General features: G+C 45.0%; 1 protein-coding gene across 2 annotated transcripts in view; it reads right to left on the reverse strand.

Moving 5' to 3' along the window:
- Positions 1–1,847: 1,847 nt before the first annotated feature.
- Positions 1,848–18,852, reverse strand: part of sptlc3 (serine palmitoyltransferase, long chain base subunit 3) — a 113,999-nt gene continuing 96,994 nt past the window's right edge. For both annotated transcript variants that reach the window (XM_042305647.1, XM_042305648.1), the window contains 3 exons: positions 5,832–5,967; positions 2,796–2,925; positions 1,848–2,352 (listed from right to left, as the gene is read on the reverse strand). In XM_042305647.1, the coding sequence (XP_042161581.1) occupies positions 2,230–2,352; positions 2,796–2,925; positions 5,832–5,967 (389 nt within the window). In that variant the 3' untranslated portion in view covers positions 1,848–2,229. The remainder of the gene's footprint in view (positions 2,353–2,795; positions 2,926–5,831; positions 5,968–18,852) is intronic.

The raw sequence follows: 18,852 nt of genomic DNA on the forward strand, positions 1-18,852 counted from the left end.
CAAATGACTCCCTACGCTCTGTGGGGGCTCTGGTCAAAAGTAATGCACTAAATAGGGAATAGGGTGCCATTTGGGACAAGGTTGATCTCTATTGTGCTCGTTGCTAGGTTCGGTTACTGTTGGCTCAGATGATGCATACCGTGAATATTTACAGTACATGTCCTCACACTACTCACCTCAGACAGGGAGAAAAGGCACCTCTGTAAACCGTACAATTAAGCTGTTAAAAACTACATTTGAAGCCAAGAGAACGACAAGCCAAGACATCTAGTTCATTTCTATGCAAAGATCTGTTGAGATTTCATTGCGTGTCAGATTTGTAATTTCTACATGAGCTGTTATTGTATTATTCTGGTTTGTCGTAGAGACAGACAGCATGACTTTTAGTGGAACATTCTGGTTTGTCGTAGAGACAGACAGCATGACTTTTAGTGGAACGTTCTGGTTTGTCGTAGAGACAGACAGCATGACTTTTAGTGGAACATTCTGGTTTGTCGTAGAGACAGACAGCATGACTTTTACCGGAACATTCTGGTTTGTCGTAGAGACAGACAGCATGACTTTTACCGGAACATTCTGGTTTGTCGTAGAGACAGACAGCATGACTTTTACCGGAACATTCTGGTTTGTCGTAGAGACAGACAGCATGACTTTTACCGGAACATTCTGGAACTAAAGCAGTTCCTTTGCTGAGATATGTGGTCTTCGCCACTATCAGATTCAGCCGATAGTATGATATTATCACGTCATAACACAACATTATCATCAATGCGAGTCCAGAAGCACATGGAGAACGTTCTGGAAAACAAAACAAAATGCAACGTGTATTTCGCTGTAAAATGACAAGAGTCACTGCAACAACTTCGGTAAAGAACCAAGAGGTACGGTAACAAAGCAACATTTAATAAAGCACATCATGAAACACCGAGAGACAGACATCTTTCCTTGAACTCTGGCTTTCATACATTTCAGATCAATTCATTCGTTTGACATTTATTTATAAATCAGGTCAGTCAATTAAGAACACATTCTTATTTACAAAGGCAGTCTGGAACGATTGGTTGCCTTGTATAATGATCCGAATTATATGATCTCTTAATTTACATTCTAATATAAACACACACTATTATATACAGAACAGAGCAGCAGCACTTCGGGCACTGGACATTCCTTTTGGTTGTATAAGGTGGCGATGAGACCCCACTCTCTCTGTGTATTGGACTGGCAGGGATGAGACCCCACTCTCTCTGTGTATTGGACTGGCAGGGATGAGACCCCACTCTCTCTGTGTATTGGACTGGCAGAGTCGAGACCCCACTCTCTCTGTGTATTGGACTGGCAGGGATGAGACCCCACTCTCTCTGTGTATTGGACTGGCAGGGATGAGACCCCACTCTCTCTGTGTATTGGACTGGCAGGGATGAGACCCCACCCTCTCTGTGGATTGGACTAGTGAGAGTGGATTGGACTGAGACCCCACTCTCTCAGTGTATTGGACTGGCAGGGGAGACCCCACTCTCTCTGTGGATTGGACTGGCAGGGATGAGACCCCACTCTCTCAGTGTATTGGACTGGCAGGGATGAGACCCCACTCTCTCTGTGTATTGGACTGGCAGGGATGAGACCCCACTCTCTCTGTGTATTGGACTGGCAGGGATGAGACCCCACTCTCTCTGTGTATTGGACTGGCAGGGATGAGACCCCACTCTCTCTGTGTATTGGACTGTGTATTGGACTGGCAGGGATGAGACCCCCCACTCTCTCAGTGTATTGGACTGGCAGGGATGAGACCCCACTCTCTCTGGACTGGCAGGGATGAGACCCCCATTCTCTGGATTGGACTATTGGACTGGCAGGGATGAGACCCCACTCTCTCAGTGTATTGGACTGGCAGAGATGAGACCCCACTCTCTCTGTGGATTGGACTGGCAGGGAAGGCACCTGCTGTTCCCAAAAATCTAACAATGTACAACCGGTTCACTTCCCAGTATGATCTGGTACAAGACAAATGGTACTAGACACTGTCTAACCCATGCTTACACCCAATCCAATGTTTTTAACATGTGTGGGGAGGAGAGCACAAGTGCACACTTCGGGATAAAGGACAAATTATTGGGACGTATGGCCATTCCCTGTCAGCATGGAACCACTGTTACAGTCTCTCAGTGCAGAGGTCAGAGGTCAGAGGTGGGAGGTCAGAGATCAGGGGTTATCCTATCAGTCTATTGGCTAACTGTCCAGCTCAAAGTCTGTGTCGTCGTTGTTGTTGTGTTGTTGTGGACGAGGAGAATATTTCCTCCGGGAGAACTTCAGACACAAATCATCTCCTAACTCGTTCAGATCAAACAACACCTGGGGAGGAGGAAAATATAATGTTAGAGAGGGAGAGAGAGAGAAATTGTAATGAATTGATAGAGAGAGAATTGAATTGAGAGAGGGGGAGATGGAGAGGGAGGGGGAAAGAGTGGGGAGAGAGAGAGAGAGAGAGAGAGGGGCAGGAGAGAGCGAGAGAGGGAGAGAGAGAGCGAGAGAGAGAGAGGGGGAGGGAGAGAGAGAGAGAGAGAGAGAGAGAGAGAGAGAGAGAGGGGGGGAGAGAGAGGGAGACATTGAAATTAATTGAGAGAGAGGGAGAGAGGGAAAGAGGGGGGGAGAGAGGGAGGGAGAGAGAGAAATTGAAATAAATTGAGAAAGAGAGAGAATTTAATTGAGAGAGGGGGAGATAGAGAGAGAGAGATGTATGTCTCTATGTGTGTGTGTGTGTTTGTGTCCCTGTGTGTGTTTGCGTGTGTACTCACCTGGTCGAGCATGGCCTTGGTGTGTGCAGCAGACAGACAGAAGCGGGCCCGTGCCTCTGTGATGGGCGTAGCAGGAAACCCTACCACCACCACTCCTATCTTCCTCTTCAGCATGGCGCGAGAGAAAGCCCTACAGAGGCAGAACACAGTCACAGGAAGGCATTGTGAAAGACAAGGCGCAGGGAGGAATGAACGTATCAATGTATCAATCATTTGTATTTACAGCCCCTTTTACCCAGCTGTCATAAAGGGCTGTACAGTAACCTGCCTGGACCACCATGAAATACACAACTGAAAGTGTTAAACAGAACCACCTTACAGTGTGACCCTGAACATACAGTATGACCCTGAACATACAGTATGACCCTGAACATACACTATGACCCTGAACATACAGTATGACCCTGAACATACAGTATGACCCTGAACATACAGTATGACCCTGAACATACAGTATGACCCTGAACATACAGTATGACCCTGAACATACAGTATGACCCTGAACATACACTATGACCCTGAACATACACTATGACCCTGAACATACAGTATGACCCTGAACATACAGTATGAACCTGAACATACAGTATGACCCTGAACATACAGTATGACCCTGAACATACACTATGACCCTGAACATACAGTATGACCCTGAACATACAGTATGACCCTGAACATACACTATGACCCTGAACATACACCATGACCCTGAACATACAGTATGACCCTGAACATACAGTATGACCCTGAACATACAGTATGACCCTGAACATACACTATGACCCTGAACATACAGTATGACCCTGAACATACAGTATGACCCTGAACATACACTATGACCCTGAACATACAGTATGACCCTGAACATACAGTATGACCCTGAACATACACTATGACCCTGAACATACAGTATGACCCTGAACATACAGTATGACCCTGAACATACAGTGTGACCCTGAACATACAGTATGACCCTGAACATACAGTGTGACCCTGAACATACAGTATGACCCTGAACATATACTATGACCCTGAACATACAGTATGACCTTGAACATACAGTAGGACCCTGAACATACAGTGTGACCCTGAACATACAGTATGACCCTGAACATACAGTATGACCCTGAACATACAGTGTGACCCTGAACATACACCATGACCCTGAACATACAGTATGACCCTGAACATACAGTATGACCCTGAACATACAGTGTGACCCTGAACATACACCATGACCCTGAACATACAGTATGACCCTGAACATACAGTATGACCCTGAACATACAGTATGACCCTGAACATACAGTGTGACCCTGAACATACACCATGACCCTGAACATACAGTATGACCCTGAACATACAGTATGACCCTGAACATACAGTGTGACCCTGAACATACACCATGACCCTGAACATACAGTATGACCCTGAACGTATGACCTTGTTTACTACTCGCTCACATGATCAAACCACATGGTAGCATTTTATCAGCAAATTTTCTGCTATTTGTCCTTGGTGCCACTGAGTGGAATGGTAAAGATGGACATTGGCTCCCTGAACATTAACCTAGTTTTCCACCAGGAACTAGGACAGCAGACGACCAGTGATGACATCATAGTAGAAGGAAGCCCAGTATACAAGGTCCTCCAGCTGCTCAACAGGGTTCGTTGTTATCCTGCCAGAAGGGAGGATAACAACAATGCGTCTTTGGGACGCATCGGAAAGTGTCTGTCCTGTGTGAATACGATCCTCGCCTGCTACATTTGATATATTCACTGACTGATTCACTGACTGATTCACTGACTGATTCACTGACTGATTCACTGTCTGATTCACTGTCTGATTCACTGACTGATTCACTGACTGATTCACTGACTGATTCACTGACTGATTCACTGACTGATTCACTGACTGATTCACTGATTGATTCACTGACTGATTCACTGTCTTATTCACTGATTGATTCACTGACTGATTCACTGTCTTATTCACTGATTGATTCACTGACTGATTCACTGACTGATTCACTGACTGATTCACTGATTGATTCACTGACTGATTCACTGACTGATTCACTGAGCATCTGGACACAGTAAAAATGGCCGCTGTTCAAAGTCATCTTGAAAAGACACTCAATATTGACCCTTTTTTGTTGTTGTTGTTGCTTCTGAACTGACCCCTAGTAAAAGGACCACCTGCTTTCCAGCAACAGACATAGTAGCTGTATGACAATTAGTCCAAGTGACTCGATCAATTGAAACAGCAAAAAGATCATGGCCAATAGCTGACCTGTAGTAAATACATTCAGACATTGTTGTGGCCTCTGGAACTAACCAATTCTACAGCTATACTGTACTGTATATATATATTTTTTAAACTTTTATTTAACTAGGCAAGTCAGTTAAGAACAAATTCTTATTTTCAATGACAGCCTAGGAACAGTGGGCTAACTGCCTTGTTCAGGGGCAGAACGACAGATTTGTACCTTGTCAGCTCGGGGATTTGAACTTGCAACCTTTAAGTTACTAGTCCAACGCTCTAACCACTAGGCTACCCTGTCATGTCCACAGAAGGTAAGATGAGAAAGACACACAAAGTGAAATCAGATTTCCTCTATGAGTTATTTTATGTGCCAGGTGATTAGTTGAAGGTGGTCTTGTCTGGGTCTGATGGTGGTGGGTCAGACAACAGACTACATACGCCCCCTAGTGGCAAGGGTTATATTCCTAATCTAATATACCATTTAGCAGACTTTTATCCAAAGCGATTTATACCCATGAGGTGCATGAATGTTTACCAGTTGGCTGGTCCCGGGAATCGAACCCACTACCCTTGGAGTTACAAGCACCACGTTCAACCAACTGTGAGCTACAAAAGGACCACAATCTAACCTCTCCTTTCATTCCTTCCACAATACAATATACAAATGTATGAAAGGTACGCTCTGATACTTATATCACTTTCCCAGCATGTAGAACAGAGGGGAAAGCAGTGCATTGTCCCTGTCGAATAAACCAAATGAAAGCAACTTACACAACTTTTCCTGGCATGTAGAGCAGAATTGGGACCACAGGAGAATCATCGTTACCATAGATGATGAAGCCCATCTCTTGAAGACGAGACCTGAAGTAGCGTGTGTTCTCTGCTAGCTGGTGCACCCTGGCCTGACCTACAGAGACAGCGTTAATATGGGGTTAGGGCTAGTGGTGATGGGGTCCAACCCTGGAGAGAGTTAATATGGGGTTAGGGCTAGTGGTGATGGGGTCTAACCCTGGAGAGAGTTAATATGGGGTTAGGGCTAGTGGTGATGGGGTCTAACCCTGGAGAGAGTTAATATGGGGTTAGGGCTAGTGGTGATGGGGTCCAACCCTGGAGAGAGTTAATATGGGGTTAGGGCTAGTGGTGATGAGGTCCAACCCTGGAGAGAGTTAATATAGGGTTAGGGCTAGTGGGGATGGGGTCAACCCTGGCCTGGAGTCAGGAGAAAAACGTAAGGTTTATTTATACATGAATTTGTTATTGTCACATCCTGACCATGGAAAGCTTTTATTTTCTATGGTAGAGTAGGTCAGGGCATGACTGGGGGGTTGTTCTAGTTTATATTTTTCATGTGGGGTTCTAGGTGTGAATTTCTATGTTGGTGATTTGTATGGTTCCCAATTAGAGGCAGCTGGTTATCGTTGGGATATTGTTTATGTTCGGAGTTAGTGCACATAGCACCTCAGTTAGTCACGGTTTGTTCGTTTATTGTTTATTGTTTTGTTAAATTTCACTAATAATAAAGTATGGGGAACTCATATCGCGCTGCGTCTTGGTCCGACCATTATTACGAACACCGTGACAGTTATCTAGCATCCAGAATAAACCCCAGTGCAGCAACCCTGGATCAGTTAAGTGTTTCGCTTCGAGTTGATTTGAACGATACCTAGAATCCCAACTTCTTCCTGTCAGCCATGGGATTCAAACCGGCAACACTTTGGTAACAGTTCTGCCTCGCTAACCTTTAGGTTAACCTTTAGGTTACCTGTCACCCCCAGAAGATGAGCCACGGTGGTGTAGGGAACCATCATGGAGGAGTAATACTTCATAGCACTGGAGCCACAGCATACATTATAGAACACTGTCTCTTCTACATTGTTTTAGTCAGCTTGAACCACATATAGGTTTAAACTGACCCTGGACACTTTAATGAGCTGCACCATACCACCTGGCCATTCGTTCAGAGTTATGAGAACCTTCCAGGAATATCCACTGTGGTGTAGTGACGGTTTAGTGTAGTGATAGTGTAGTGATAGTTTAGTGTAGTGATAGTGTAGTGATAGTGTAGTGATAGTTTAGTGTAGTGATAGTGTAGTGATGGTTTAGTGCAGTGATAGTGTAGTGACAGTTTAGTGTAGTGATAGTTTAGTGTAGTGATAGTGTAGTGATAGTTTAGTGTAGTGGTAGTGATAGTGTAGTGATAGTGTAGTGATAGTTTAGTGTAGTGATAGTGTAGTGATGGTTTAGTGTAGTGATAGTTTAGTGTAGTTATAGTGTAGTGATAGTTTAGTGTAGTGATAGTGTGATAGTTTAGTGTAGTGATAGTGTAGTGATAGTTTAGTGATAGTTAGTGTAGTGACGGTTTAGTGTAGTGATAGTTAGTGATAGTTTAGTGATAATGTAGTGATAGTTTAGTGTAGTGATAGTGTAGTGCTAGTTTAGTGATAGTTTAGTGTAGTGATAGTTTAGTGATAGTTTAGTGATAGCGTAGTGTAGTGATAGCATAGTGTAGTGACAGTGTAGTGATAGTGTAGTGATAGTTTAGTGTAGTGATAGCATAGTGATAGTGTAGTGATAGTGTAGTGATAGTGTAGTGATAATATAGTGATAGTGTAGTGTAGTGATAGTGTGGTGATAGTGTAGTGATAGCATAGTGATAGTGTAGTGACAGTGTAGTGATAGTGTAGTGTAGTGACAGTGTAGTGATAGTGTAGTGATAGTTTAGTGTAGTGACAGTGTAGTGACAGTGTAGTGTAGTGATAGTGATAGTGTAGTGATAGTTTAGTGTAGTGACAGTGTAGTGATAGTGTAGTGTAGTGACAGTGTAGTGATAGTGTAGTGTAGTGATAGTTTAGTGTAGTGATAGTGTAGTGATAGCATAGTGATAGTGTAGTGATAGTGTAGTGACAGTGTAGTGATAGTGTAGTGTAGTGACAGTGTAGTGATAGTGTAGTGATAGTTTAGTGTAGTGACAGTGTAGTGACAGTGTAGTGATAGTGTAGTGATAGTGTAGTGATAGTTTAGTGTAGTGACAGTGTAGTGATAGTGTAGTGTAGTGACAGTGTAGTGATAGTGTAGTGTAGTGATAGTTTAGTGTAGTGATAGTGTGGTGATAGTGTAGTGATAGCATAGTGATAGTGTAGTGATAGTGTAGTGACAGTGTAGTGATAGTGTAGTGTAGTGACAGTGTAGTGATAGTGTAGTGATAGTTTAGTGTAGTGATAGTGTAGTGATAGCATAGTGATAGTGTAGTGATAGTTTAGTGTAGTGATAGTGTAGTGATAGCATAGTGATAGTGTGGTGATAGTGTAGTGATAGTGTAGTGATAGTGTAGTGATAATATAGTGATGAGTGTAGTGATAGTATAGTGATAGTGTAGTGATAGTGTAGTGATAGTTTAGTGTAGTGATAGTGTGGTGATAGTGTAGTGATAGCATAGTGATAGTGTAGTGATAGTGTAGTGACAGTGTAGTGATAGTGTAGTGATAGTGTAGTGATAGTGTTGTGTAGTGATAGTGTAGTGATAGTATAGTGATAGTGTATTGTAGTGTGGTGATAGTATAGCGTAGTATGTGATAGTGTAGGGATAGTGTAGTGATAGTGTAGTGATAGTATAGTGATAGTGCTGTGATAGTGTATTGATAGTGTAGTGATAGTATAGTGATAGTGTAGTGATAGTGTAGTGATAGTGTAAATAGTGTGGTGTAGTGATAGTATAGTGATAGTGTAGTGTGGTGATAGTGTGGTGTAGTGATAGTGTAGTGATAGTGTATTGTAGTGATAGTATAGTGATAGTGTAGTGATAGTGTGGTGTAGTGATAGTATAGCGATAGTGTAGTGTGGTGATAGTATAGTGTAGTGACAGTGTAGTGATAGTATAGTGATAGTGTAGTATAGTGTAGTATAGTGATAGTGTAGTGATAGTGTACCCTGTGGTGTGGTGATAGTATAGCCCCCTAGTATGGTGATAGTGTAGTGTAGTGATAGTATGTTGATAGTTAGTGATAGTGTATTGTAGTGTTGTGATAGTATAGTGATAGTGTAGTCATAGTGTGGTGTAGTGATAGTATAGTGATAGTGTAGTGCTAGTGTAGTGATAGTCCCCTGATAGTGTATTTCTAGTGTGGTGATAGTATAGTGATAGTGTAGTGGTGAGTGATAGTATAGTGATAGTGCAGTGTGTGATAGAGTAGTGTAGTGATAGTGATAGTATAGTGGTAGTGTAGTATTGTGATAGTATAGTGGCAGTGTAGTGATAGTGTATTGTAGTGTAGTGATAGTGTAGTGATAGTGTGGTGTAGTGATAGTATGGTGATAGTGTAGTGTGGTGATAGTGTAGTGTAGTGATAGTGTAGTGATAGTGTATTGCAGTGATAGTATAGTGATAGTGTGGTGTAGTGATAGTATAGCGATAGTGTAGTGTGGTGATAGTATAGTGTAGTGATAGTATAGTGACAAATATAGTGACAGTGTAGTGAAAGTGTATTGTAGTGTGGCCTGATAGTATAGTGATAGTAAACACAAAATAGTGTGGTGATAGTGTAGTGATAGTATAGTGATAGTGTAGTGTGGTGATAGAGTAGTGTAGTGATAGTGTAGTGATAGTGTGGTATTGTGATCCATAGTGGTAGTGTAGTGATAGTGTATTGTAGTGTAGTGATAGTGTAGTGATAGTGTGGTGTAGTGATAGTATAGTGATAGTGTAGTGTGGTGATAGTGATAGTGTAGAACCCCAGTGGATTGAGTGGTAGTATAGTGATAGTGTAGTGATAGTGTGGTGCAGTGATAGTAGCTCGATAGTGTAGTGTGGTGATAGTATAGTGTAGTGATAGTGTAGTGATCTCAGTATAGTGATAGTATAGTGATAGTGTGGTGATAGTGTATTGTAGTGTGGTGATAGTATAGTGATAGTATGGTGATAGTGTAGTGTAGTGATAGTGTATTGTAGCTCGTGGCTAGTATAGTGATAGTGTAGTGATAGTGTGGTGAGTGATAGTATAGTGATAGTGTAGTGATAGTGGTGATAGTGTATTGTAGTATAGTGAAAGTATAGTGACAGTGTAGTGTGGATAGTGTAGTGACAGTGTAGTGATGGTGTATTGTAGTGTGGCGATAGTATAGTGATGTGTAGTGATAGTGTAGTGATAGTGTAGTGATGGTATAGTGATAGTGTAGTGGCAGATAGTGTGATAGTGTAGTGATAGTGTATTGTGGTGTAGTGGTAGTATAGTGATAGTGTAGTGATAGTGTGGTGTAGTGATAGTATAGTGATAGTGTAGTGTGGTGATAGTGTAGCGTAGTGATAGTGTAGTGACAGTGCAGCGATAGTGTATTGTAGTGTGGTGATAGTATAGTGATAGTATAGTGATAGTATAGTGATAGTGTAGTGTGGTGATAGTGTAGTGATAGTATGGTGATAGTATAGTGATAGTGTAGTATAGTCATATTATAGTGATGGTGTAGTGACTAGTGTATTGTAGTGCAGTGATAGTATCGTGATAGTATAGTGATAGTGTAGTGATGGTTTAGTGATAGTGCTGACAGCTGTGGTGATAGTATAGTGATTGTGTAGCTCTGGCGATAGTGTAGTGTAGTGATAGTGTAGTGATAGTGTAGACTGGCGGCTGTAGTGATAGTGTAGTGATAGTGTAGTGATAGTGTAGTGATAGTGTATTGTAGACTGTGGTTATAGTATAGTGATAGTGTAGTGATAGTGTGGTGTAGTGATAGTGCTAGTGTGACTGATAGTGTCTGGCTGCTGATAGTGTAGTGATAGTGTGGCTGCTGTAGTGTGGTGATAGTATAGTGATAGTGTAGTGATAGTTCTGGCTGCTCCATGTGGTGATAGTGTAGTGATAGTATAGCAGACTAGTGTAGCTGTGGTGATAGAGTAGCTGTCCATGATAGTATGTGATAGCTCTGGCTGTTATAGTGTAGTGATGGTGTAGTGATAGTGTATTGTGGTGTAGTGGTAGTATAGTGATAGTGTAGTGATAGTGTGGTGTCCATGCGGTATAGTGATAGTGTAGTGCTGGTGATGCAGTGTAGCTCTGGCTGCTCCATGTAGTGATAGTGTAGTGATGGTGATAGCTCTGGCTGCTCCAGTGTAGTATAGTGATAGCTCTGGCTGTCCATAGTGTAGTGACAGTGCATGCAGATAGTGTATTGTAGTGCTGCTTCATGTATAGTGATAGTATGGATGCTAGTGATAGTGTAGTGGGTGATAGTGTAGTGATAGTGTAGTGATAGTATAGTGATAGTATAGTGATAGTGTAGTCATATTATAGTGATGGTGTAGTGATAGTGTATTGTAGTGTAGTGATAGTATCGTGATAGTATAGTGATAGTGTAGACTGGCTGCTTCATGATGGTTTAGTGATAGTGTGGTGTGGTGATAGTATAGTGATTGTGTAGTGTGGTGATAGTGCAGTGTAGTGATAGTGTAGTGATAGTGTAGTGATAGGCGGAGTGTAGTGATAGTGTAGTGATAGTGTAGTGATAGTGTAGTGATAGCGTGGTGCTAGTGATAGTGTAGTGATAGTGTAGTGATAGCGCAGTGATAGTGAGTGATAGTGCTAGCTGCGCTGAACAGTGTAGTGATATTGAAGTGTAGTGATAGTGGTGATGGAATAGCGTGGTGTAGTGGAGTGTGGTGATAGTATAGGATAGTGGTGTGGGATAGTGTAGTGTGTGACAGTGTAGTGATAGTGTGGAGGTGGTAGTGATAGCGTAGTGACCGTGCAGGGCAGTGGTGGCTCTTGAGCACCGTGATAGCCTGCAGTGATAGTGTAGTGATAGCGTAGTGATAGCCCTGATAGTGTAGTGATAGTGTAGTGATAGTGTAGTGATAGCGTAGTGTAGTGATAGTGTAGTGATAGTGTAGTGATGGTGTAGTGATAGTGTAGAGATAGGCGTAGTGTAGTGATAGTGGAGTGATAGTGTAGTGTGGTGATGTGCAGTTTGATAGTGTAGTGATAGTGTAGCCCGATAGCGTGGTGTAGCTGGATATGTAGTGATAGTGCTGTGCACCCGATAGTGAGTGACAGTGCGCTGACAGTGTATGACACGTGTGCCTGCCCGTGATAGTGTCCAGTGATATTGGTAAGTGTAGTGAGTTTAGTGATAGGTCTGATACCTGGCAGTGCCATAGTCCCTGTAAGCCCCCCAGAAGTTTTAGTGGGCTGACTGTAGTGTTCCATCCGATCTGCCGTGATAGTGTTGTCATAGTGCCGCCTCTAGTGCTTTTGCTGATCCAGCTAGCTTTGGTGATAGTGTAGTCTAGGCTCATTCCAGGGTGTTGATAGCGTAGTGATAACTCCAGTGTAGTGATAATCCCAGGCTGTCCACCGTAACTCCAGTGTAGTGATAGTGTAGTGATGCCTCTGTGCCTGATCTCCTGATAGTGCTCCTTGGTGTAGTGATAGTGTAGTGATAGTGTAGTGATAGTGTCCTCTCCGTAGTGTCTAGTCCCATGACCAGAAATGTGGTGAGCATCTCCTTTTCGGCTGATCCTGCCTGTGACACGCCGTGTGGTCCGTTAGTGATGGGTGATTCTGTAGTGATAGTGTTCTAGTGGTGATGAAAGAGAGTGATAAACTGCAGCGTGATAGTGTAGTCCATAGTTTAATATACCAAAGAAACAGTGATACTTACAAAAGTGTAGTGACAGTGTAGTGTTAGTGTAACAGTATCTGGTAGTAAACTGATAGTGTAGTGTAGGACAGTGTAGTGACAATCACCCAGCGTAGTGTAACTCAAAGAAGTGATGGTGCCTAAATAGTGGTTAGTGGGAACTCTCCTGGAGTGTCCACCCTGCTGTTCCTCAGTCCAGCCCCCTGTCTGGGCCATTCCACCCTGCTGTTCCTCAGTCCAGCCCCCTGTCTACCATTCCACCCTGGACTTCCAGGCTTCAAAACCCCAATTACAAAGAGCCCTGCTGCTCTCTCCCCTAATGTCCACACCTCTGGCCTGACCAAATCCCTACCATCTCACAAAATCCCTTGACCCATTTCTGACACTCTGTCTCTCTCTCCCTCCCCTCGCCCCATTTCTCTTTCTCTGTCTCTCCCTCCCCTTTCCCCTTTCCCCATTTCTCTTTCCCTGGATGTGCCTCTCTGGTGCTGAGCCACAGGTGAAACACAAATAACGCCTCAATGTATCAAATCTCTTTAAAATATTGATGATCACAGACAAATCTATAGCAGCAGGCCAACCCCGCTGGGAAAACTAATGATGTGAAGGACTGGGGAGCCAGAAGCTAAGGGAGAGCCAGGTAAGAACTAAGGGAGAGCCAGGTAAGAGCTAAGGGAGAGCCAGGTAAGAGCTAAGGGAGAGCCAGGTAAGAGCTAAGGAGAGCCAGGTAAGAGCTAAGGGAGAGCCAGGTAAGAGCTAAGGGAGAGCCAGGTAAGAGCTAAGGGAGAGCCAGGTAAGAGCTAAGGGAGAGCCAGGTAAGAGCTAAGGGAAAGCCAGGTAAGAGCTAAGGGAAAGCCAGATAAGAGCTAAGGGAGAGCCAGGTAAGAGCTAAGGGAGAGCCAGGTAAGAGCTAAGGGAGAGCCAGGTAAGAGCTAAGGGAGAGCCAGGTAAGAGCTAAGGGAGAGCCAGGTAAGAGCTAAGGGAGAGCCAGGTAAGAGCTAAGGGAGAGCCAGGTAAGAGCTAAGGGGAAGCCAGAAGCTAAGGGAAAGCCAGGTAAGAGCTAAGGGAGAGCCAGATAAGAGCTAAGGGAGAGCCAGGTAAGAGCTAAGGGAGAGCCAGGTAAGAGCTAAGGGAGAGCCAGGTAAGAGCTAAGGGAGAGCCAGGTAAGAGCTAAGGGAGAGCCAGGTAAGAGCTAAGGGAGAGCCAGGTAAGAGCTAAGGGAGAGCCAGGTAAGAGCTAAGGGAGAGCCAGATAAGAGCCAGAGCCAGGCAACTTTAGGACCAACCAGTAGGGCATTTACCTCAGAGCTGATTGGCTATTCAAAGCAACGATAGAAGACAGAAGACACTTAATAACCTGCTGAAAACACAAGCCCTGTTTTGTCAACTGCTCCCTCCTGATAAAATAAGACCAAATAAGAGCATAATGTTGACAAAAGCCAGGTAAGAGCTGGAAGGGGAAGCCAGAAGCTTGGTTTAAGAAAGCCAGAAAGCCACAGAGAACGAGAGCCAGAGTAAGAGCTAACTGAAATGCCAGGTAACCCAACCCCTCTAAATCAGAGCGAGAGAGATAGCATATTGAAAACCACAGAGAACGAGAGAGAGCGAGAGGGGATACAACTAGTCAGGTCAGAGCTAAGAGAGCCAGGTAAAGCTAAGGGAGAGCCAAATCAGGTAAGAGCTAGACATATTGAAAACCACAGAGAACGAGAGCTAAGGGAGGGATACAGGTTGTACAACTGCTAACTGAAATGTGTCTTCCAGGTAAGAGCTAGAGAGATAGACATATTGAAAACCACAGAGAACGAGAGAGAGCGAGAGGGGGATACAACTAGTCAGTTGTACAACTGACTGCACTCAACTGAAATGTGTCTTCCACATTTAACCCAACCCCTCTAAATCAGAGCGAGAGAGATAGACATATTGAAAACCACAGAGAACGAGAGAGAGCGAGAGGGGGATACAACTAGTCAGTTGTACAACTGACTGCACTCAACTGAAATGTGTCTTCCACATTTAACCCAACCCCTCTAAATCAGAGCGAGAGAGATAGACATATTTCGCATACCCTTCCAGTATTTGTATTCATAACGTGACCTCTCACCCCAAAGCTGTGTAAACTTTAACCGTTAGTGTGGAGATGTCTGACTTCACCATTCCCTGGTGTGTTGGAAGAGTACACAACTGACAGGCAGGTCAGAGCTCATTTCCTTCCCAACGAACAGCTGTGTTCCTGGGCTACGTCAGACACCAAGCATCCCTCCTCTTACCTCTCAGAGCCTCCAGGGCCAGGGGACAGTGGGTTAGTCACCACTCAGAGCCTCCAGGGCCAGGGGACAGTGGGTTAGTCACCACTAGAGCCTCAGGGCCAGGGGACAGTGGGTTACACCACTGACTGCACTCAGGGCCAGGGGCCAGGGGACAGTGGGTTAGTCACCACTTCCAGGGCCATGGGTTAGTCACCACTCAGAGCCTCCAGGGCCAAACAGTGGGTTAGTCACCACCAGAGCCTCCAGGGCCAGGGGACAGTGGGTTAGTCACCACTCAGAGCCTCAGGGCCAGGGGACAGTGGGTTAGTCACCACTGAGCCTCCAGGGCCAACAGTGGGTTAGTCACCACTTTAGAGCCTCCAGGGCCAGGGGACATGGGTTGACTCACCACTCCCTGGTGGGGAAGAGTACACAACTGACAGGCAGGGCCAGGGGACAGTTTCCTTCCCACTCGAACAGCTGGGCCAGGGGACAGTGGGTTAGTCACCACCAGAGCATCCAGGGCCCTTAGTCTTACCACTCAGAGCCTCCAGGGCCAGGGGGCCAGGGGACAGTGGGTTAGTCACCACTCAGAGCCTCCAGGGCCAGGGGACAGTGGGTTAGTCACCACTCAGAGCCTCCAGGGCCAGGGGACAGTGGGTTAGTCACCACTCAGAGCCTCCAGGGCCAGGGGACAGTGGGTTAGTCACCACTCAGAGCCTCCAGGGCCAGGGGACAGTGGGTTAGTCACCACTCAGAGCCTCCAGGGCCAGGGGACAGTGGGTTAGTCACCACTCAGAGCCTCCAGGGCCAGGGGACAGTGGGTTAGTCACCACTCAGAGCCTCCAGGGCCAGGGGACAGTGGGTTAGTCACCACTCAGAGCCTCCAGGGCCAGGGGACAGTGGGTTAGTCACCACTCAGAGCCTCCAGGGCCAGGGGACAGTGGGTTAGTCACCACTCAGAGCCTCCAGGGCCAGGGGACAGTGGGTTAGTCACCAGTCAGAGCCTCCAGGGCCAGGGGACAGTGGGTTAGTCACCACTCAGAGCCTCCAGGGCCAGGGGACAGTGGGTTAGTCACCACTCAGAGCCTCCAGGGCCAGGGGACAGTGGGTTAGTCACCACTCAGAGCCCCCAGGGCCAGGGGACAGTGGGTTAGTCACCACTCAGAGCCCCCAGGGCCAGGGGACAGTGGGTTAGTCACCACTCAGAGCCTCCAGGGCCAGGGGACAGTGGGTTAGTCACCTCTCAGAGCCTCCAGGGCCAGGGGACAGTGGGTTAGTCACCACCAGAGCCTCCAGGGCCAGGGGACAGTGGGTTAGTCACCACTCAGAGCCTCCAGGGCCAGGGGACAGTGGGTTAGTCACCACTCAGAGCCTCCAGGGCCAGGGGACAGTGGGTTAGTCACCTCTCAGAGCCTCCAGGGCCAGGGGACAGTGGGTTAGTCACCTCTCAGAGCCTCCAGGGCCAGGGGACAGTGGGTTAGTCACCACTCAGAGCCTCCAGGGCCAGGGGACAGTGGGTTAGTCACCACTCAGAGCCTCCAGGGCCAGGGGACAGTGGGTTAGTCACCTCTCAGAGCCTCCAGGGCCAGGGGACAGTGGGTTAGTCACCACTCAGAGCCTCCAGGGCCAGGGGACAGTGGGTTAGTCACCAGTGAATCATGTAAAGCCTTGACTCTGACCTTTTATTTAGATCTACTACACACACCACGAAAACATTCTACCTTTCAGAGCTTGGCCTCAGGGTTGCCAGGTCAAGCTACATTCTGTAGCTCAATGACTACTCAAAACCCGCCAAAAAAGGAAACTTAAGCACCAATTTATATTTGTTCACAGCAAGAGAGGAGTTGCCATATTTATACAATAATTATTTTCCCCCATAACGTTATCGAGTCAATTATATCATAGTAACGACGTTAAGAAGCAACATTTTCCTCCTGAATTTGAATGTATGGCAAGAGAAAAAAGTTATTTGCCCTTGTTAAACCTCGCCAGATCAAATGCCCAAGGCGGTGCGGTATATGGCCAATATACCACGGATAAGGGCTGTTCTTATGCATTACTCAATGCGGCCGTTAGCCGTGGTATATTGGCCATATACCGCAAACCCTGGGGGTACCTTATTTCTATTATAAACTGGTTACCAATGTAAATACAACAGTAAAAAGTAATGTTTTGTCATACCCGTGGTACAGTTGAAGTCGGAACTTTACATACACCTTAGCCAAATACATTTAAACTCAGTTTTTCACAATTCCTGACATTTAATCCTAGTAAAAATCTCTGTTTTAGGTCAGTTAGGATCACCACTTTATTTTAAGAATGTGAAACGTCAGAATAATAGTAGAAAGAATGATTTATTTCAGCTTTTATTTCTTTCATCACATTCCCAGTGGGACAGAAGTTTACATACACTCAATCAGTATCTGGTAGCATTGCCTTTCAATTGTTTAACTTGGGTCAAACGTTTCAGGTAGCCTTCCACAAGCTTCCCACAATAAGTTGGGTGAATTTTGGCCCATTCCTCCTGACAGAGCTGGTGTAACTGAGTCAGGTTTGTAGGCCTCCTTGCTCGCATACTTTTTTCAGTTCTGCCCACAAATTTTCTATGGGATTGAGGTCAGGGCTTTGTGATGGCCACTCCAATACCTTGACTTTTGTCACGCCCTGACCTTTAAGATCCTTATTATTCTCTATGTTTGGTTAGGTCAGGGTGTGACTCAGGTGGGAAAGTCTATGTTTTCTATTTATTTGTTTTTGGCCGCGTCTGGTTCCCAATCAAAGGCAGCTGTCTATTGTTGTCTCTGATTGGGGATCAGATATAAGTTGTCATTTTCCCTTTGGGTTTTGTGGGATCTTGTTTTCTGTTTTAGTGATTTTTTTTGCCCGACAGAACTGTATACATTTGTTATTTTGTTGGAGTGTTTTTTAAAATATTAAAATCATGAACACTGTCCACGCTGAGCCTTGGTCCACTCATTCTACAAACGAGAGCCGTTACAGCTTTGTTGTCCTTAAGCCATTTTGCCACAACTTTGGAAGTATGCTTGGGGTCATTGTTCATTTGGAAGACCCATTTGCGACCAAGCTTTAACTTCCTGACTGATGTCTTGAGATGTTGCTTCAATATATCCTAATTTTCCTACCTCATGATGCCATCTATTTTGTGAAGTGCACCAGTCCCTCCTGCAGCAAAGCACCCCACAAGATGATCTACTAGACCCTGGATCTGACCATCTATATCTACTAGACCCTGGATCTGACCATCTATATCTACTAGACCCTGGATCTGACCATCTATATCTACTAGACCCTGGATCTGACCATCTATATCTACTAGACCCTGGATCTGACCATCTATATCTACAACTAGACCCTGGATCTGACCATCTATATCTACTAGACCCTGGATCTGACCATCTATATCTACTAGACCCTGGATCTGACCATCTATATCTACTAGACCCTGGATCTGACCATCTATATCTACTAGACCCTGGATCTGACCATCTATATCTACTAGACCCTGGATCTGACCATCTATATCTACTAGACCCTGGATCTGACCATCTATATCTAACTAGACCCTGGATCTGACCATCTATATCTACTAGACCCTGGATCTGACCATCTATATCTACAACTAGACCCTGGATCTGACCATCTATATCTACAACTAGACCCTGGATCTGACCAGCTATGTCTACTAGACCCTGGATCTGACCATCTATGACTACTAGACCCTGGATCTGACCATCTATGTCTACTAGACCCTGAATCTGACCATCTATATCTACTAGACCCTGGATCTGACCACCTATATCTACTACTAGACCCTGGATCTGACCATCTATATCTTTAGACCCTGGATCTGACCATCTATATCTACAACTAGACCCTGGATCTAACCATCTA

Source organism: Oncorhynchus tshawytscha, linkage group LG24 (assembly GCF_018296145.1).
Source record: "Oncorhynchus tshawytscha isolate Ot180627B linkage group LG24, Otsh_v2.0, whole genome shotgun sequence".
Taxonomy (NCBI): domain Eukaryota; kingdom Metazoa; phylum Chordata; class Actinopteri; order Salmoniformes; family Salmonidae; genus Oncorhynchus; species Oncorhynchus tshawytscha.